This window comes from Coregonus clupeaformis, chromosome 30 (genome assembly GCF_020615455.1).
Source record: "Coregonus clupeaformis isolate EN_2021a chromosome 30, ASM2061545v1, whole genome shotgun sequence".
NCBI classification, from domain to species: domain Eukaryota; kingdom Metazoa; phylum Chordata; class Actinopteri; order Salmoniformes; family Salmonidae; genus Coregonus; species Coregonus clupeaformis.
This window is the reverse complement of record NC_059221.1, coordinates 16698744-16720685: the sequence shown is the minus strand read 5'-3', so window position 1 is coordinate 16720685 and position 21942 is coordinate 16698744. Positions and strand designations below refer to the sequence as shown.

General features: G+C 40.7%; 2 protein-coding genes across 2 annotated transcripts; one reads left to right on the top strand and one right to left on the bottom strand.

The window, feature by feature from the left end:
• The first annotated feature begins 2357 nt into the window (after positions 1–2357).
• On the top strand, positions 2358–3857 carry irx7 (iroquois homeobox 7). Its single transcript, XM_041857967.1, has 2 exons — positions 2358–2588; positions 2825–3857. Exons 1-2 carry the CDS (start codon positions 2373–2375, stop codon positions 3608–3610), a joined length of 1002 nt encoding a protein of 333 aa, XP_041713901.1. The 5' UTR covers positions 2358–2372; the 3' UTR covers positions 3611–3857.
• Positions 3858–6515: 2658 nt separating this feature from the next.
• Positions 6516–14673, bottom strand: cd40 (CD40 molecule, TNF receptor superfamily member 5). The gene is made up of 9 exons (XM_041856594.2): positions 14547–14673; positions 10230–10308; positions 9965–10090; positions 9029–9175; positions 8760–8853; positions 8579–8637; positions 7486–7578; positions 7370–7401; positions 6516–7268 (listed from the first exon to the last, which is right to left on the bottom strand). Exons 1-9 carry the CDS (start codon positions 14574–14576, stop codon positions 6981–6983), a joined length of 948 nt encoding a protein of 315 aa, XP_041712528.1. The 5' UTR covers positions 14577–14673; the 3' UTR covers positions 6516–6980.
• Positions 14674–21942: the final 7269 nt, after the last annotated feature.

Genomic DNA, 21942 nt, shown 5'->3' with positions numbered 1-21942 from the left:
TGAGGCTTCCAGTCGATCCATCTATGATGGACTAAAGTAGGCCTACTTGTCTTGTCTAAAAGGGGGTTTTCCTAGAGGACAGAGGAAACTTTTCTATTCACCTTATCTTAAGACCAGCCAAATCGTGCATGTGCTGGCCATATAACACTCACGAGAGACTATCATTCATCTTATCTTGTATACTGTATCTCAAAGGGAACTGAGGACAGTCCACCTCCATTTGGCCACTTTTCTGGGCAAACGAAGGACATCCTGAGAGCAAACATATGCAACCTGTCAGAACAAGACCAACACCTGCATTGTCGCTGACATGCGAAAGAGGAAAAGAATTGAAAGGACAGTCTACAAGTCAGACAAAAGCAATTGCCCTGAGCGGTTTGTGTCTTGAGACATACTGATGGCATTAGCTAAGCCTCTGACTTTTTACTCTCCAGTCAACTCATTGTACCAGTTGTACAAATTTGCTCTAGGCCCGAGGGACTTTGCCCAAATACCCCCTCTCCCCTCTATTTCTTCCCATTGTTTATCTCTCTCCATCTACCTAATGCACAACACACACAGACAGAAAGAAACAAACATTTTTATAACAAAATCTGTGGAATAGGCCTTTTGAATAACCACAATGTTCAGCATAATGTGAACATTTACATCAAGATAATGTAGGACATTAATTATGCTAATAACAGATGAATAGCAGATGCTAGTCTTCTGTTATAAATGGATCTTACTTCAATTACATTATTTCGATACATTTGTTTTAACAAATAAATCAATAAAGATATGTAGGCTATACTTTGTTTTATATATATATATATATATATATATATATATATATATATATATATATATATATTTACACTTTTATGCAAACATGGCAACATTTTATTCACTGATATGTTAATACTTATATTTAACAATTCACCCTTTTAGAAATTATCCAGAAATACCTATAGTGCGCTCAAAAGCTGTAAAAACTTATCCTTCAACTAATGTCCTTTTGTAGAACATAAAAGGGCAGAGTGGAATAAGAATTATTCTTTTTCTCGTATCTTCAACAATCACTCAACCTTCCCGCATCACCATTTGTTATCTCATAATTATCATATACATTAGTCAACACCTGTTTCACTTAACCGCTTTTAATTAGCCCCATTGAAACGATATGCTGAAGCCACAACAAAACTATCCGACATGTAAAGGGTAGTTTGTTATGGTTCAATCACAATAAATTAACAAAAATGTTCTGAGGCAGGTAAACCCATTGACCAATTCACACCCAAAGAATAAGCCTACATTTGTTCATTAGGAATAGTAAATAAAGTCAATTGGTATCTAACTAAATGTGAGAGATGTTTTCCGATTTTATATTAATTTAATAGCTTAAGATAGACTTGTGGAATATCAGCATAAAGCCTACATTTTTCGTTTCAGTTGTTGAGGGACATTTAGTATAAGCTACAAAAACCAATAGCTTAATTCAAGAGAGAAATATTAGATGAAACCTCAGACAAATCCAAATAACAATTAATTAAATACATGACAGTTTCAGTCAATGGTCATGGAAAAAAACCTGAAAATCTGTTAACATCATTAGACTAATTCAGTTGGCTAATTCAATTCACAGCTATATGTTCAGACGTCAATTTCCAACAGAGGTCTGTCTGATCGTCAGACAAGATAGGCTACGTTAAGGTCTGCCTGGTGTTAATCTTATTCACGTAATTTTCTTATCAAATTCGATGGGAAACTTGATAGGTTATATAGGTTATGCATAAAACAGTCTATTTAATATGAATTATGAGTTTAAAACAGTTTCATTCTTTTTAGAAAATGTGTTTATTCTTTGCCTGTAATACACTTAATTTTGTTGGATTTTTTATAATGTAGGTATAAGTAAAGAGGTGAAATGATTACGATTGATTGGGCGTTGATAAAGCTGAGAAATAAAAGGTGGAATTTTGGCTAATTTCAGGTGACCCATAAATGAATAGTTCGGAATTGTTCCATTATTAAGTTTATCGATCATGTTGTGACAAAAAATAGTAAGTCAATTATGAGAAATAGTTAGCTAGATCTATATCCTCAGCATCAGAATCAAAATGGTGAATTTCAAATGAAGTTTAATTATTCGTCTCTCACCATAGAAATGCTTGGTTCGAGATAAGTATCACGTAGGCTATTTAGCGCCTTTAAGAAACCGTTAAAAGGAACAGCGGAGTTCTCCTTTGATGGGATTTGGTCCGAGTGAAAGCGAGTCTTTTGAACTCGTCAGTTGCCGCGGCTAAGGAACGCCCATAACTGCACAGGGGTATATTAAGAGTTCGCGAGGGTGCACATACTGTCATTCAAAATCTGATAGTCAGGACGTAAGGATGCCTGCATCACAAACTGGATTTGGCAACTTCTTCTTTGACAGAAACGTCAACATGCCCCCTGGATATCAGATACCGGCTTTGGGATGTCCACCCGGGGTACAACAGCAACAAGCCCCTCATCTTGCAGCTATGGCTGGGGTCCCTTTGGCATATTCAGGACTACAGGGATACAACTTTATCCCATATCCACACTACAGACACATTGCGCACATCGTAAGTTACTTGAGAACAGCCTATGCTTCTAATGGATAATTCATTACATGTACAGTTAATGTTGTAATCTGAATGACTAATATTTCAGTATTAGATAAAACAGAACGTATAACTATGCTTGATGCTTGCATTTCTCGCCAATAAAATGTCATGCGTAATTACGCACTTGACAAATCAGTATGGCCGGTTACGCAGAAGTTTAAACGTTGTGTTTAATAACTCTCTTGTGTTTTCAGAACAACTCCTTCGACCTGAAAACGGTCTCTCCGTATTATCAAGCGCTTCTCGGCCGAGGAGGGCCGTTCTACCCGCAATACCGACCAGGCGCAACCGATGACCCAAGCAGAGTCGCCAAGGTGGCTACGCGGGAAAGCACCAGCGCGCTCAAGGCCTGGTTGAATGAGCATCTCAAGAACCCATATCCCACGAAGGGCGAGAAGATCATGCTTGCCATCGTAACCAAGATGAGCCTCACGCAGGTGTCAACTTGGTTTGCCAACGCCAGGCGACGACTGAAGAAGGAGAATAGGGTGAGCTGGGCGTTCAAGGGGAAATCTGACGAGGAGGAGGGCGAAAGCGACGAGGAGGAGGGTGATGGCTCTCTGCAGAAAAGCGCTTTGGATGATGAAGAAGAAATAGATCCTCAAACCGTCGATAACAAGGTGGAGGATATTGGACATAGAGTGGACAACTCAACGCCAGAGTTGGTGGATGCACGCCTGGTGAAACAATCAAGCGATGACCATAGAGACAGCACGCGCGCTCACGGGGAAAATTTTGTCGAAAAGAGTGACACGGAACGCACATCATCCCCATCTCCTCTAGGATGTAAGGACAACGTTGAGTGTCAAAAGCCCAAAATATGGTCTTTGGCGGAAACCGCGACCTCGGAAACGGTGAAAAAGCCCCACCAGGACAATGCGTGTCATCCCAGGAGCACAGAAGTTGGCAAATTCTGGTCAGATTGGGCATCAAGGAACAGACTGTATATTCCCAGATATACTGCTCACGATATTCTTTAACGAATCATTTACAATTTTAAATGACCAAAAACACGTTTACATCTTTTGCACTTTAAAATGCCAAACTCCAGGGATTGGAACAGGCTTATTTTTTTGCTGGGCAGGCCTATATGTTATTAGGCTTCTTGTAAGACCGAAGACTCTTAAAGAGATATGTTTTGTGTACATAAGTGTATATGTATTTACGATTAACAATCTGTACATTATAATTTCATTTGTCTTATCATTAACATTTATTTTGGTAAAATAAAATCCCTCAAAATATGAAATGGAATTGTCATGTGTTGATCATTCACCAGTTCTTACTGTTTTTTGGGCAAGGTCTGGCAAGGCCACAATCGAACATTTAAATTTAGCTTTCCAAACTTATTCTGGTAGTTTATTACGATTTTTATCCAAGCATATTGCCTAATACCTGACTGTTTGGAAAGATTTAACAGATCTGCTTGACATGCAAATTAAATATTCGTTATCTAAACCCCAATCCTCCAGTTTATACAGAATAAATGTTGTTGAGTAAATCAAGGATGAAAATGAATCGTGGCCCATGGTGAGATGTTCACTGACTGAATTATTCCTTTTATCAGTTTAAATTATTTAAATTAATTAATAGTAAAGTAGTTGGTCATCTCATTGTTGGGCCATGCAGGGTGATAATCACACTTTGATGGAACATAGACCAAACAAGGAAACTGCATAGGGGTGATTTCCAAATTTAGACAGGAGTTGAATAATAACATTTAAAAATGGAACACAGTAGAACTGCAGATGAGTATAAACAGATTGATCCTACAATTCAACTTGAGGTGTCCAGTATGGGGAGTAGGCCTGCTAACCAAAACCAGTTCAGTGTTCTGCATCTCCTAACCACATGGAGAGAGAGATTGTGTGTGTGTAGGAGATAAACTGACTTAATCAGACAACTGGAGATCATACCTACAGGGTCTGATGGGTGAGATTCAGTTAGGGGGAGATGAGTGGGGGGTGAAAGACTAGAAGACCTCTCCCTTGCCAATCACCCAGGTTTCCATGTAAAGGGCTGTACCTCCACTAATCCAGGGATAATGAGAAAACCCCTAAGAGGAAACCTGGGTGATTGGCCTGAAATGCACCATCTTGCACCATCTCCCCTTCTTCATCCCACCTCGAGACACACACATCCAGTCCACTGGAAACACAGAGGGTTGATTGGTCCCCCGTTTTACAGGTGGCCCAAAGGATCATAATCATAGACTATATAGGGTGTGATCCCTCAGAACGGAGACAAAACAGGACCCAATCTATCACAAACTAGTTGACATATTTAATTCAAATCTCTTTGCATTAAAACAAGTACAGCATTGATTAATCCAAGCACACTCTATACTTTTAAAACAGTCTAATACATTGCTGGTTATCTTTTTTAATTGTTAAAATACCCAAGCTACATGGAACATTTTAATTTATAGTTTTAATTGTGACAGAATTAACTTGTTTACAGCATCAAAAAAGGTAAAGCTAATATGTATATTTATGAGTACCCTTCTGTTCTGCCCTCCCAAGATCATGACATTTCCACAAAAGTATGACAGAGCCACCAGTAGTGTAAAGTATAAAAACAATTATTTGGGGGGTATCTGTACTTTACTATTTATATTTTTTGACAACTTTCACTTCACTACATTCTTAAAGAAAACAATGTACTTTTTACTCCATACATTTTCCCTGACACCCACATTTTGAATGCTTAGCAGGACAGGAAAATTGTCATTCACACACTTCTCAAGAGAACATCCCTGGTCATCCCTACTGCCTCTGATCTGGTGGACTCACTAAACACAAATGCTTCTTTTGAAAATTATGTCTGAGTGTTGGAGTGTGCCCCTGGCTATCGATAAATTTTAAAAAAACAAGAAAATTGTACCATCTGGTTTGCTAAATATAAGACATTTGAAATGATCTATATTTTTACTTTTACTTTAAGTATATTTTTGCAATTACATTTACTTTTGATTTTTAAGTATATTTAAAACCAAATACTTTTAGACTTTTACTCAAGTAGTATTTTACTGGGTGACCTTCACTTTTACTTGAGTCATATTGTATTAAGGTATCATACTTTTACTCAAGTATGACAATAGGGTACTTTTTCCTCCACTGGGAGCCACCAGAGGGTGAAGTCCACCCCCTGACTGATGCTGAAATTTCAAGGTTCTAGTCAGCGCCATCTAGTGAAGCACTACCTCCCCCTTGTGGAAAATCTGAGTACCTGCTACTGACCCAAAAATGTAAAAGTATTGTATGATAAAAGGCCAGGTACTGTGTGCTCCAACAATATTATAACCTATACTTTATAAATGTAACTTAAATTGAAAGTGACACCAAAAATTATCTTGATTTTAAATGATAATTTTGAATAAAAAACAAAACAACAAAACAGAAAGATATAATAAAAAAGGCATTCTCTAGTGTGTTTATGAACATCTTCAATAACAGAATACAGCAACCAATAAATTTACAACAGTTTACAATGTACAGAATATTCAACCATATTAATAATTGTTGCCCATGTGAAGAAGTTAGGATAGCAAGCATTTTAGCTAGGTAGCCTATGAAAATAAAAACTAAAAGCGTACTGTATGACAAAGCCATAGACCGTTTTGCCAACATGAAAGAGAGGAGGATGGCTTTGGCGTTCAACTAGTCTACAATTAGGGTGAGTTAACTTTTTTTTTTACTTGCGCAAGCACACACACACACAGCAAGACAGAAATCGGTACCATGGACAGCCACATTATATTTAGCAACATTGATTGGACTAAAATGTTTTTGGTATCTTTAAGTTTGTTTTCAGTGTATTAAACTAAGCATATATAGCCTTGTTGATTTGATGATGTTTAAATGTTGAAGTTGAAATGGTGCTGGAACAGAGGAGGCAGTGCTCCTGTTGTCTTTGTGCTGACTTGTGGTAATTCCGTGGTTCTAAATCAGTAGTTGTTTACTAAACTGTCGAAAACATTAACATTGCACATACATAACTTTGTTATGTGCAATTTTTTCATTGTGGACCTCATTGGACAGATGTTGCACTCCGGTTTTGTGATTAAACAAATGTATGTGCAATGGAATTTATTCCACCACTGTGTGACTTGTCTTTTTGTTGTCACAGCCTTACTGTATATCATGGTGGTGTATGAACAAATGGGTTATAGAGCAAACAACGCAATTATCACAACATAGGTTGTAATATGACTTTTTTACTGTCTTGGCTTCCCCAGTGATTTTCCAACACACTGCTACTGTATTAATGCTCAACCTGGCTGTTGTTTATCATGTTAAGCAATAGGTGAAGCCAGGTGGTCATGTGATCTAAAGCCGTATACAAAAGTCACTAGTAATCTTGTGGAACAGAAGTATGGTGTGCTTTACCCTCCTCCTGCGCCACCAAATGTCCATTTTCTGTCATGTCGTTAGCTTCGGCATAAGACCCGATTTCACTCTCCTCTGGTATTTGAGAAAATGGTAATTGTGGGGATTGTGTTGATGGTGGCTCAACTTGGATCATAGGTTGAAGTTGTTCCATCCCCTCTTCAGGTCCTTCCGCGTTTCCCTCTTCTGCATTTCCATCTGCTGTAGCCCTCTTAGTTCCCCTCTTAAGATTAAAATCCATACAGGATTCCTACGGTGAATGACACAATACATCTGTGAATTAGTGTCTAAATATAACAGAATAGCAGTATTACTGTCATGGCTGGTACAAAAGGTATATAGAGAACGTACATTTCCTTTCTTGAAGGCCTCTCCGAGTTCACCTAGAACAAAATAAAAATATGGCTACTCAAAGATTCCAACGTAAAGTTATCACTCAAATAACATAATACATTAGTGTTAAATACCTTTAAATTTCCACACGACAATGCCCAAAACCACCAAAGCAGCTAGGACAATTACAATTGCTGCTATTGCTCCAGAGGAAATGGATCCTGGCACTGTAAAGTAAATCAAAAGAACATGACAAACAATTCAACCAACTATTGTTAACCAACCAACCGTAGCCTACGGCCTGTGTCCCTTAGACTAGTGTCGACAGACGTACTACACAGGCTACTGTTAGCCACCCTACTACAGGCTACTGTTAGCCACCCTACTACAGGCTACTGTTAGCCACCCTACTACAGGCTACTGTTAGCCACCCTACTACAGGCTACTGTTAGCCACCCTACTACAGGCTACTGTTAGCCTCCCTACTACAGGCTACTGTTAGCCACCCTACTACAGGCTACTGTTAGCCACCCTACTACAGGCTACTGTTAGCCGCCCTACTACAGGCTACTGTTAGCCGCCCTACTACGGGCTACTGTTAGCCACCCTACTACGGGCTACTGTTAGCCGCCCTACTACAGGCTACTGTTAGCCACCCTACTACAGGCTACTGTTAGCCACCCTACTACAGGCTACTGTTAGCCACCCTACTACAGGCTACTGTTAGCCACCCTACTACAGGCTACTGTTAGCCACCCTACTACAGGCTACTGTTAGCCACCCTACTACAGGCTACTGTTAGCCACCCTACTACGGGCTACTGTTAGCCACCCTACTACGGGCTACTGTTAGCCTCCCTACTACAGGCTACTGTTAGCCACCCTACTACAGGCTACTGTTAGCCACCCTACTACAGGCTACTGTTAGCCACCCTACTACAGGCTACTGTTAGCCACCCTACTACAGGTTATTGTTAGCCTCCCTACTACAGACTACTATAATACTGAGAAAACACTCCCACAGTCCCACCACAAGTTTCGGTTTATGCTGTGATTTCGAAACCCAGATAAACAGTCCCCTCCTACCATGTAGCAGTGAGGAAGTGATGGTCAACTGACAATAAAGGAATACATTGTATAGTTCACCAATTCAATACAGCAGAATGGAAATGTTGTGATATGTGTAATTTGTGTTGCGTTCAACGTGTGGACCCTTTACATTACTTACCACAGACCGTGTCTGAGGTGGCTGTCCCTTGGGCTTTAGTGTTGAATCCAGACTCACAACTGAAAACATAATTTGGGATCAAACAAACCAACATTATTATGTGTATGATGGCTGCTGTTTCATTTACAGTATGATAACATACACATCAAATGTTTTATGGTACAAGGATCAAACTACTCACACTGTCCATAGCTTGCACATGCTCTCTGCAGAGCTGTGACTGGAGAACATGTTTAAAGGACAGGCCTGACACACTGTGTCATGTATGGGGTTACCTGAGAAAATATACAATATACGGTTAGAGTGACCTAACTCTAGCAGCGGAAACAATTTAATAGAATACAACAGAATAGAAACAGAAAATTAAAAGCCATATTTGAATACATAGTAGGCACACTAGTCTAGAACTCAATCGTTGCTGATAGCATCATGAAAGTGCGTGTTTTCTACCTTTGGAAATGACCTCTTCTCCAGGTCTGCATTTAGTATGTGGAAAACATGTCAGGCACTCTTCACTGGAACAGTGGTATCCAGTCTTACATTTGCATGGGCTGAGGCTTGTCTTGTTCCTATTGGTACTGTGCTCAAAGTTTTTATCTGTGGCAGGAAGGAGATACAAGTGTTGTGTTTTTACAAAAAGATAAGCCAGATAAACAGTAGGTCCTACATGCATCTGAAATGGCATGCTAATCCTTAGTGCACTACTTTTGACCAGGGCTTTCAGTAATGCAATATATAGGCAAAAGGGTGCCATTTCGGACAGGGGCGTCATGCACCCCAATAATCTGAGGGGGCACAAAGTAAGCAAGGATGGCTGGGGGGTGGTCAGGAGGGGGGGCATTTTTCAAACACCTGAAACAGCTTTGTCCTGCAATCTAGAGCCATAATCATTAATTCTATGTAATAAATATGTCTATTTTTCTGCATATCTAAGCATACCTCTTGAGCTGTCTGTATCCTCCTGACTGGTGGTTCTTTTTAAAAATAAATTAAATATGCTTCTCTGCAGCTCTGCTAAAATCAGGGTAAATGATTGAAAAGATTGTGAGTCTTATTCAGTACATGCTTGCTTTTCTAAAGTCTACCAACCTTGCCAGCAGGCATGCCAGCTAAGATAGCAAAGCTACTCTAACTTGATTGATAGTCTGAAATGGCTTCTTGGTAGCTAGTTATAAGTTTGGGGGATTGGGAACCTAACTGGGCTAGCTAAAGCCAACTTCATAAAATAGCTAAGTGGATAGTAACATTACAGAGAAAAAACTAATTCATTTTTAAATATTTTTTTTACAGGACAAATCTTGCCCCTGTGCACTCTATGGGCATGACGCCTCAGATTACGGACACATACTATGTCTTCAAATACATAAAGATCATCAAAAGTCTCACTTGGGTCGCAGTATGGTTGCAGTTTACAGAGGGTCTTCTCTGTGAATGCATTCTGGTATTCACCCTCTTGGCATGGCATACAATGTGGATCAAGACAACCACTATGGCTGGATAACATCTTGGTGCCTGTTAAGATAATAACGTTTTCTGATTATGAATATTGAGTGTAGATCCTATGGGTATATTGACTCAGTTTCACTCAATGTTTTTTCTAAAGGCTGATAGGAGTACAGATACGTCAAATAATGAATGGTCTCTTCCTTACCTGGCCCACACATATTGCAACACTCACTATTCTTCAAATACTGTGTTTCTGGATCACATGAGGAAACCACGGACAAAACCTGTAAAAAGAAGGTCGAAAAAAAGAGTCCATACAATGATCTATTCTCACCTCTACTGTCGCAAGACCGACCACTAAGATAGGGGTGGAAAGTACCTAAATTCACGCTCTAGTCTAATAGGCTTGTGGCAAGGCCACCACATTTTTTAGATAACCCTACCCGAGGTAGAACCAAATACAAGCATGTTTTTCACATCTCCCATTTATGAAATGGATGGTTGTGAAAAAATAGTTTACTGCAAAATGTTTAAATTGATAGATACAGTGGGGGAAAAAAGTATTTAGTCAGCCACCAATTGTGCAAGTTCTCCCACTTAAAAAGATGAGAGAGGCCTGTAATTTTCATCATAGGTACACGTCAACTATGACAGACAAATTGAGAATTTTTTTCTCCAGAAAATCACATTGTAGGATTTTTAATGAATATATTTGCAAATTATGGTGGAAAATAAGTATTTGGTCACGTACAAACAAGCAAGATTTCTGGCTCTCACAGACCTGTAACTTCTTCTTTAAGAGGCTCCTCTGTCCTCCACTCGTTACCTGTATTAATGGCACCTGTTTGAACTTGTTATCAGTATAAAAGACACCTGTCCACAACCTCAAACAGTCACACTCCAAACTCCACTATGGCCAAGACCAAAGAGCTGTCAAAGGACACCAGAAAAAAAATTGTAGACTTGCACCAGGCTGGGAAGACTGAATCTGCAATAGGTAAGCAGCTTGGTTTGAAGAAATCAACTGTGGGAGCAATTATTAGGAAATGGAAGACATACAAGACCACTGATAATCTCCCTCGATTTGGGGCTCCACGCAAGATCTCACCCCGTGGGGTCAAAATGATCACAATAACGGTGAGCAAAAACCCCAGAACCACACGGGGGACCTAGTGAATGACCTGCAGAGAGCTGGGACCAAAGTAACAAAGCCTACCATCAGTAACACACTACGCCGCCAGGGACTCAAATCCTGCAGTGCCAGACGTGTCCCCCTGCTTAAGCCAGTACATGTCCAGGCCCGTCTGAAGTTTGCTAGAGTGCATTTGGATGATCCAGAAGAGGATTGGGAGAATGTCATATGGTCAGATGAAACCAAAATATAACTTTTTGGTAAAAACTCAACTCAGTCGTGTTTGGAGGACAAAGAATGCTGAGTTGCATCCAAAGAACACCATACCTACTGTGAAGCATGGGGGTGGGAAACATCATGCTTTGGGGCTGTTTTTCTGCAAAGGGACCAGGACGACTGATCCGTGTAAAGGAAAGAATGAATGGGGCCATGTATCGTGAGATTTTGAGTGAAAACCTCCTTCCATCAGCAAGGGCATTGAAGATGAAACGTGGCTGGGTCTTTCAGCATGACAATGATCCCAAACACACCGCCCGGGCAACGAAGGAGTGGCTTCGTAAGAAGCATTTCAAGGTCCTGGAGTGGCCTAGCCAGTCTCCAGATCTCAACCCCATAGAAAATCTTTGGAGGGAGTTGAAAGTCTGTGTTGCCCAGCGACAGCCCCAAAACATCACTGCTCTAGAGGAGATCTGCATGGAGGAATGGGCCAAAATACCAGCAACAGTGTGTGAAAACCTTGTGCAGACTTACAGAAAACATTTGACCTGTGTCATTTCCAACAAAGGGTATATAACAAAGTATTGAGAAACTTTTGTTATTGACCAAATACTTATTTTCCACCATAGTTTGCAAATAAATTCATTAAAAATCCTACAATGTGATTTTCTGTTTTTTTTCTTTTCTCATTTTGTCTGTCATAGTTGACGTGTACCTATGATGAAAATTACAGGCCTCTCGTCTTTTTAAGTGGGAGAACATGCACAATTGGTGGCTGACTAAATACTTTTTTTCCCCACTGTATTGTAACACACACCCTAAACTAAAAAAAGTGCAGAATAATGCCTGACTGGAGTGGGGGGGGGGGGGTTACATAAACTCATGTAACCCAATATTGCAGCTCTGATATAGCTAAAATGTGGAATACAAGTAGTCAGTTGTCTGCCCTACACACACAACCAAACAACATTAGGATATCTTAATCCATCTTGGAAATATAGACCTGTAAACACAGATACAATAGATAGAAATATCAACTATGAATATTTATGATGAATGTAATTTTTGGGAACTGATTAATAGACAACTTTCCAAGTCATATTTGCTATCATTCAGTGTTGTATGATCCTGCCTGACAAAAACACATACAGTTACAATTGCAATAGTCAGGGGGCCACCACAGATTATTTTTAGGGTCATCCTGGATTTTGCTCCAAATCCAATATGGCGTCCAAAATCCAATATGGCTGCCATAATAACAATTGATGGAGCTCAAATCACCTGTAAATGGAAGGACATCATACAGGTACTGCTGTTAAGTTTGAGAATATAACATCTATTCAATGCAACTTGGTCCAAAGTAACGTTTTGATTTGTGATCACGGATGCTTCTGAAACAAGTATTTTTTGTCATTTTCCGTGACCGGGATTATTATAATATATTTTTTACAGCTGTCAGGACCTACTGTATCTCCAAACAATTCAGCTGCCAGGACAAAATTCGAAACAACTCAATAGGCTAGTTCAGCTATCTGTCAAGAAATGCACGGGTTGTAACTTGATCCTGGTGTCCTACTATCGACTCGTAGTGCAACCCAATCAGCCACGCAAAATGGTCTTGAGTGGTAACAAATCTGCCCAATTAGCTGATTCGCATTCCATACACCCACTCGCCCATACTCTGGTCGCCATATTGGGCTGCAGGAGAATCTAAAATCTAAAATATTTTGATTTGTTTAACACTTTTTTGGTTACTACATGATTCCATATGTGTTATTTCAATGTTTTGATGTCTTCACTATTATTCTACAATGTAGAAAATAGTAAAAATAAAGAAAAACCCTTGAATGAGTACGTGTGTCCAAACTTTTGACTGGTACTGTACGTAAATGTGATATCCGTTTTTTTATATTTTTATAAATTTGCTAACTTTTCTAAAAACCTGTTTTTGATTTGTCATTATGGGGTATTGTGTGTAGATGGATGAGGGGGGAAAAAACAATTTTATCCATTTTAGAATAAGGCTATAACATAAAATGTGTAAAAAGTAAAGGGGTCTGAATACTTTCCGACTGCACTCTACAGGTGATTAAACCACCATCTAAATGGTATTGTGGCAGCCATTTTGGATTTTGGACACTATCCTTGATTTGGAGCAGAGGAGGCTGGTGGAAGGAGCTATAGGAGGACAGGCTCATTGTAATGGCTGGAAGGGAATAAATGGAACGGTTTCCATATGTTTGATACCGTTCCATTAATTCCATTCCAGCCATTATAATGAGCCCGTCCTCCTATAGCTCCTCCCACCAGCCTCCTCTGATTTGGAGTCAAATCTAACATAATTGCTAGAGGCTGAACATATACAATCTACAGAGGAACAGTTGACTGAAAAGAAATGACTGTTTTCACTGTCTCAGTCCACTTGTTTTCCTTAGAACCGATTAGATTACAATAGGCACAACATCAAAAAACATGTGTAACATGTATTTGTCAGCTACCAAAAAGTAAAGCTTACATTCATCATTCATTTTCATAGTTGATATTTCCACCTATTATTAAGATATGAATAGTAAAGGCCCAGCGCCTTTGTGAAAAAAATAATGTGTTCACTTTTTTTTATCTTTTTTTTGTAATTAATATTTGATTCAGATTTTTCAGGGGGCGCTGCAGCACCCTCAACACCCATACTTCCCGCAGCTATGGTTACATGAGCTTATGTCGCCCATCCCCCTCCAGCCAGGCATTATTCTGTACGTTTTGAGTTTAGGGGGTATGTCATAATATCTATCAATTTAACCACTTTTGCAGTCAAATAATTTTTCATGACCATCCATTTAATAAATTGGAGAAATTAGAGTCGTGAAAACCTCGGGTTGGGGTATCTCAAAAACTAAAGCCCTTTTTGAGGATTTGTAATATTGCCTATAAACCACATTTCACAAGCCAGTTGCGCAAATGTGTCACATTAGAGCAAGTAAAAATAACTAAATATTGCGACATTATAGCTTTAACGGACATATTTTTTGTAGAGGACGTTGCTTCAAAACGACATCGAAAGTGAAAGTGTTGAATGAGCTTTTACGCATTTGGCAATCTTTGTTAAAAACGTAAAATGAAGTCAAAAGAAACCAAACACAACATCAATATAGGCAATTTGTAGCCTAAGCTACTCACCGAGAGCATACATAAAAGCAGAAGAACCATTTCGATCCTTTTCGTATTAAAACAACCAAGTATTTTTGCAACTCCTCTCCTCTGCTTCTCTCCCACTCAGCAGATAGGCTACTGTGAAAGCCTTCCCACTTATTCTTCCGGTGCTCTGTCGTTCGCTGTATAAATGTGGGTGCGGCGTAGCGTTTGGCCGGAGTCTGGATAGTCAGGCAACTGTTGTTTAATCAAGCCCAGCTCAGCTTTGATATTTGTCAGTGAATAGTGAATACTACCAATGTGCTATCCTGAAAATGATTATTGATGGATCTCTTAATAACTAAATAGATTCACTGTTGTTATCGAAGTCAGTCGAAAGGGTAGGTTTAAAAGAGCAAATTAAATGTTACCATACTGTAGTATGTCATATCATCAGTGATACTATTTAGGCCTATATAGCATTTGTAAAGTCATCAACAGCTGTTAGGTTTCAATTCAACCCAGGGTTCAACAAAAAAATAGACAATACATATAGGCCTAATGTTAGGGTTTCAACCTTGGTTGATTTCAAATGTAATCTTCAAGTCAATAATAAATATGTTGGATTTATGTCTCCATCTCAACCACATGGGGGCGGCCTGTCAGGAAGTCCAGGATCCAGTTGCAGAGGGAGGTGTTTAGTCCCAGGGTCCTTAGCTTAGTGATGAGCTTTGTGGGCACTATGGTGTTGAACGCTGAGCTGTAGTCAATGAACAGCATTCTCACATAGGTGTTCATTTTGTCCAGGTGGGAAAGGGCAGTGTGGAGTGCAATTGAGATTGCTTTATCTGTGGATCTGTTGGGGCGGTATGCAAATTGGAGTGGGTCTAGGGTTTCTGGGATGATGGTGTTGATGTGAGCCATGACCAGCCTTTCAAAGCACTTCATGGCTACCGACGTGAGTGCTACGGGGCGGTAGTCATTTAGGCAGGTTACCTTCGCTTTCTTGGGCACAGGGACTATGGTGGCTTCTGGTTGGGATATGTACGTACGGTCACTGTGGAGATGACATCGTCAATGCACTTATTGATGAAGCCGGTGACTGAGGTGATATACTCCTCAATGCCATCGGATGAATCCCGGAACATATTCCAGTCTGTGTTAGCAATGTCATCACTCAGCAAAACGCCTGTCACTCAGTCAGAGTGTGAGGCATAGCACGGAGCAAATATGGATATTCGGCTCTGCCATGCCTCTGTTGTGTTTGAATAGCTGAATCCAACTAGCTTTTCAATGTGTGTTCATGTTTTTCACAACACAAGCACATAGTAGCGTAACCAAGTTACAGGAAATTAACCTGTAGTACAGCAGTTTCCATTTCTACAACAGTTGGGTGAAAGGCACTCAGCAGATGCACCTTGCATGCTAATGAGACCCATTGACTAACTGGAATGTTTTCTCAATCTGAATGATGCTGGGGATGCTCCAGTAGTGTAATGGTTGGTTGTCTGGTTGTGAAGGAGAGTCTGTGAAAGGGCTGTGTGTCTGTTTATTGTATTTTGTTTATGTATGTTTGTTATTGTTTAAATAAATGAAATAAATTGTACCAAAAAAAAATAAAGGGCTGTCACAAACAGACCTGCACTTAGATCTTTCCAACACCTAATTGGCCTGTGGTTGGAATCTTTTATGTTGAATGTGGCAAAAAGTCCTACAGGTCACGTCCTACATATTCCTTTATATTCCTTTGGAAGTTAGGTAGGATTATTATTTGGTCGATATATACTGTTGGTAGTTGGCTGCGATTATGGTCTGGGGAAGGCCCAGCAGGAGATGAGGAGAGTGACAGAGCCTGGGAGGGTGACCTCAGGTTACCTAGAGGTTGCTTAGAGTGTAGGTCATAGACTACGACTATGAAGTGTTGGTTCTGAGGGTTGTAGCACAGCTCCACAAACATATACAGTACATTTGAAGATGATCCCTGGGCTCTGATGGAAAGTAAAGGGGTTGCAGAGGTTGTGGAACTGATCAAGCATGGTACACAAAGACCACTATCTCACAGTCAATCCCCAGCCACCATCCAAATAACGATATTCAGATTCTGAACTTCTTCCGAAAGCGTGGCAAAAAAAAGAGAGCAGGTTGAGGCAGCAGTGAATGAGGCAGAGACGGCAGAACTACCAGAAAGTCAAAGTGCAGCAGCAGCAGAGGGAGCCACAGCCTGGTTTGTGCAGGGTTGGTGGTAGCTACGTTAACAAGCTAGTCTCCACTTAGCATAAGTCTCTCCTTAGCATAAGGGTTGGCTAATGCTAATAAGCTAGTGTTAGCACTCAGGGTGGGTGTCAGTCAGAGTTATTTAACAGTATATTTAGTGAATGGGAAAGCTAAGGATGTTGATATGAGTGATGATGTTAGGAAAAGTGTTTCCAGCGAGTGCATTTGATGGGTTTCGTTTCTGTAGCTATCTTGGCTGGCTAGCCACTTTGATAGCTACTGGCTGACTAGCTAGCTGAGACCGATGAGAGAACGTTTTACTGACTGAAGCACATACAATATATATACACAGAAGTATGTGGACACCCCTTCAAATTAATGGATTCGGCTATTTCTGCCACACCCGTTGCTGACAGGTTTATTAAATCGAGCACACAGCCATGCAATCTCCATAGACAAACATTGGCAGTAGAATGGCCTTACTGAAGAGCTCAGTGACTTTCAACGTGGAACTGTCAAAGGATGCCACCTTTCCAACAAGTCAGGTAGTCAAATTTCTGCCCTGCTAGAGCTGCCCTGGTCAACTGTACGATAAGTGCTGTTATTGTGAAGTGGAAACGTCTAGGAGCAACAACGGCTCAGCCGCGAAGTGATAGGCCACACAAGCTCACAGAAAAAGACAGCTGAGTGCTGAAGCGCGTAAAAATCGTCTGTCCTCGGTTCCAACACTCACTACCGAGTTCCAAACTGCCTCTGGAAGCAACGTCAGCACAATAACTGTTCATCGAGAGCTTAATGAAATTGGTTTCCATGGCCGAGCAGCCGCACACAAGCCTAAGATTACCATGCGCAATGCCAAGCGTCAGCTAGAGTGGTTTAAAACTCGCCACCATTGGACTCTGGAGCAGTGGAAACGCGTTCTCTGGAGTAATGAATCATGCTTCACCATCTGGCAGTCCGACGGACGAATCTTGGTTTGGCGGATGCCAGGAGAACGCTACCTGCCCCAATGCATAGCGCCAACTGTAAAGTTTGGTGGAGGAGGAATAATGGTCTGGGGCTGTTTTTCATGGTTCTGTCTAGGTCCCTTAGTTCCAGTGAAGGGAAATCTTAATGCTACTGCATACAATGACATTCTAGACTATTCTGTGCTTCCAACGTTGTGGCAACAGTTTGGGGAAGGCCCTTTCCTGTTTCAGCATGACAATGCACAAAGCGAAGTTCATACACAAATGGTTTGTCGAGATCAGTGTGGAAGAACTTGACTGGCCTGACCTCAACCCCATCGAACACCTTTGGGATAAATTGGAATGCCGACTGCGAGCCAGGCCTAATCGCCCAACATCAGTGCCCGACCTCACTAATGCTCTTGTGGCTGAATGGAAGCAAGTCCCTGCAGCAATGTTCCATCATGTAGCGGAAAGCCTTCCCAAAAGAATGGAGGCTGTTATAGCAGCAAAGGGGGGAACAACACCATATTAATGCCCGTGATTTTGGAATGAGTAGTTCGACGAGCAGGTGTCCACATACTTTTGGTCATGTTGTGTATCTTCTGACAGTAGTACGGAAGCTGAACTTCTCTTTAATATATTTTTTAAATATATACATATATATATATTTTAGGGGGTAGATCAGCTTTAATATTGCAGATAGATTGTAACTTCCATCAATGTAATTGTCTGCAGCACTTCCAATCCCCCATATGTTTTTTTCTCTCGCAAATATATATATATATATATATATATACACACACATACACACACAGCTGTGGAAAAAATTAAGAGACCACTGCAAATGTTTCTTAAATCAGCATCTCTACATGTATGACAGCCATTCCATTCCAGTGTCTGTTGAATTCCAACACAGGCACACCTCATTCTACTGAATTAGGTACTGATTAGGTGATCACATGAACCTAATCTTATTGCTGTGGTCATCACTATCCTCTTGCAATAGGACCAGCTGGATGGCAAAAACAGTGCTAATTGTACCTCAAAAGGAATATTAATCAAAAAAGAACTATTGACCATGCCAAAAGAGTTAAAAATGAAAGTTTTGAGTGAGGAAAAGAAGGGTTCAATTCTGGCTTTACTGGCAGAGGGATACAGTTGCTTCCATCCTTAAAATTTAAAAGATGGCGGTTCATAAGAACAAGGTCAAGCAGCAGACATTGGTGACAACAAAGCTACAGACCGGCAGAGGGCGAAAACGACTCTCTACTGACCGGGATGACCGCCAACCCATTCGAATGTCACTCAACAACCGTAGGATGACATCAAGTGACTTACAAAAAGAATGGCAAACGGCAGCTGGGGTGAAGTGCACGGCGAGGACGGTTCGAAACAGGCTCCTAGGGGCAGGGCTGAGGTCGTGCAATGCTAGAAAAAAGCCATTCATTACATTTAAGTCATTTAGCAGACGCTCTTATCCAGAGCGACCTACAGTTAGTGAGTGCATACATTATTTTTAAAAAAAAATCATACTGGCCCCCCATGGGAATCAAACCCACAATCCTGGCATTGCAAACGCCATCCCTGCCGGCCATTCCCTCCCCTACCCTGGACGAATTGTGCGCCGCCCCATGGGTCTCCCGGTCACGGCCGGCTACGACCGAGCCTGGATTCGAACCAGGATCTCTAGTGGCACAGTTAGCACTGCGATGCAGTGCCTTAGACCACTGCGCCACTCGGGAGGTTCATCAATGAGAAGCAAATAAGAGCCAGGCTGAGGTTTGCAAAATACCATAAGGAATGGACCGTAGAGGACTGGAGTAAGGTCATCTTCTCTGATGAGTCCAATTTTCGGCTTTGCCCAACACCTGGTCGTCTAATGGTTAGACGGAGACCTGGAGAGGCCTACAAGCCACAGTGTCTCGCACCCACTGTGAAATTTGGTGGAGGATCGTTGATGATCTGGGGGTGCTTCAGCAAGGCTGGAATCGAGCAGATTTGTCTTTGTGAAGGACGCATGAATCAAGCCACGTACAATGTTGTCCTGGAAGAAAACTTGCTTCCTTTGACATTGTTCCCCAACTCTGAGGATTGGTTTTTCCAGCAGGACAATGCATCATGCCACATAGCCAGGTCAATCAAGGTGTCATGGCCAGCCCAATCTCCAGACCTGAACCCCATTGAAAACTTCTGGAATGTGATCAAGAGGAAGATGGATGGTCACAAGCCATCAAACAAAGCCGAGCTGCTTGAATTTTTGCACCAGGAGTGGCATAATGTCACCCAACATCAATGTGAAAGACTGGTGGAGAACATGCCAAGATGCATGAAAGCTGTGAATGAAAATCAGGGTTATTCCACCAAATATTGATTTCTGAACTCTTCCTAAGTTAAAACATTACTATTGTGTTGTTTAAAAATGAACATGAACTTATTTTCTTTGTATTATTGTCTGACAACACTGCATATATTTTGTTATTTTGACCAGTTGTCAATTTTCTGCAAATAAATGCTCTAAATGACAACATTTTTATTTGGAATTTGGGAGAATGTTGTCAGTAGTTTATAGAATAAAACAAAAATGTTATTTTTACCCAAACACATGCCTATAAATAGTAAAACCAGAGAAACTGATAATTTTGCAGTGGTCTCTTAATTTTTTCCGCAGCTGTATATATATATAGTTGAAGTCGGAAGTTTACATGCACTTAGGTTGGAGTCATTAAAACTCGTTTTTCAACCACTCCACAAATTTCTTGTTAACAAACTATAGTTTTGGCAAGTCGGTTAGGACATCTACTTTGTGCATGACACAAGTAATTTTTCCAACAATTGTTTACAGACAGATTATTTCACTTATAATTCACTGTATCACAATTCCAATGGGTCAGAAGTTTACATACACTAAGTTGACTGTGCCTTTAAACAGCTTGGAAAATTCCAGAAAATGATGTCATGGCTTTAGAAGCTTCTGGTAGGTTAATTGACATAATTTGAGTCAATTAGAGGTATACCTGTGGATGTATTTCAAGGCCTACCTTCAAACTCAGTGCCTCTTTGCTTGACATCATGGGAAAATCAAAAAAAATCAGCCAAGACCTCAGAAAAGAAATTGTAGATCTCCACAAGTCTAGTTCATCCTTGGGAGCAATTTCCAAACGCCTAAAGGTACCACGTTCATCTGTACAAACAATAGTACGCAAGTATTAACACCATGGGACCACTCAGCCATCATACCGCTCAGGAAGGAGACGCGTTCTGTCTCCTAGAGATGAATGTACTTTGGTGCGAAAAGAGAAAATCAATCCCAGAACAGTTTATTCTGAAAGTTCTAATAGAGGAGTCGAATAATGGAGCACCCAATACTAGCCATGATAGGGATTGTAATAATAAAGAACATTTATAGTATGTATAGTACTTTATAAAAGGATAAAATGGTATTACAAGAAAAGATAACAAGCAAAATAATACATCTTCAAATACAATTAGAACACATGTACTCAATCAACATAGTGGAGATAAAAACATAGCAAACAGAAGACATAGAAGGCACAGTATGTGGGTATGTGTGGATGAATTGTGATGGAAGGTATGGTGAGCTTTTTTGTGTTTGAATAAGTGTGGCGTTAAGTGAGTGAGAAAGGAAATGGTTGCATATCCCAGAACAAACGTGTGTCTGTGAGCAGGGGTTGTGAGAGAGAGCTTTCAATTTTGTGCAGATGAGGGATATACATTTTAAAATATAGTATACATCTAATCTATTTTTTTTATTGTCCTATCATGATGGAACGATCCCCAACCCTATATCCTAGACACCCACCTGAGTGACCCATACACCAAAGAGAAGTCCCCATCTGTTTTATGGACCTGCTGTGAGTTGCCTATATGAAGCCTAAACAGAAAAATAAATGCGGTCAGAGACCTACTTGAGCAGCACCGCCCCCTGCAAGATTCTGAGCCTGCCTGGCAGGGTTGGTCCTACAAAGCCAGAGCCCCCTGATAGGAGAGCATAATATACAAGGAAATTCTCAAAGCTGCTAATGAGAACCTTGACGACCTTGTACCTAGCCGGTGGGGATTCCGGTGGGGTACCCCCACCCAGGTAGTGGCAGTGCTGGCAACACTGGCTGCAGTAACCCATGGGGAGGGGGTCACACTCGGACAATCAGAGAGGGGGCTTATTATTGTGGCCCAAGTGGCACAAAATAATCAAAGGTCTGACTGCACGGAGATGCTTGGAAAAAATGGTTACAACGGGGTACCAGAGTGTTTGTGCCTCA

What these genes read in the sequence shown, in the direction of transcription:
- cd40 (XM_041856594.2), bottom strand. Translation starts at nt 14,576, where the DNA reads ATGGTTCTTCTGCTTTTATGTATGCTCTCG. An exon ending in TTGCAATATGTGTGGGCCAG is followed by an intron (nt 10,091 to 10,229) that starts GTAAGGAAGAGA and finishes TTATCTTAACAG; the next exon opens with GCACCAAGATGTTATCCAGC. An exon ending in AGAAGAGGTCATTTCCAAAG is followed by an intron (nt 8,854 to 9,028) that starts GTAGAAAACACG and finishes ATATTTTCTCAG; the next exon opens with GTAACCCCATACATGACACA.
- irx7 (XM_041857967.1), top strand. Translation starts at nt 2,373, where the DNA reads ATGCCTGCATCACAAACTGGATTTGGCAACTTCTTCTTTGACAGAAAC. An exon ending in ACAGACACATTGCGCACATC is followed by an intron (nt 2,589 to 2,824) that starts GTAAGTTACTTG and finishes TTGTGTTTTCAG; the next exon opens with AACAACTCCTTCGACCTGAA.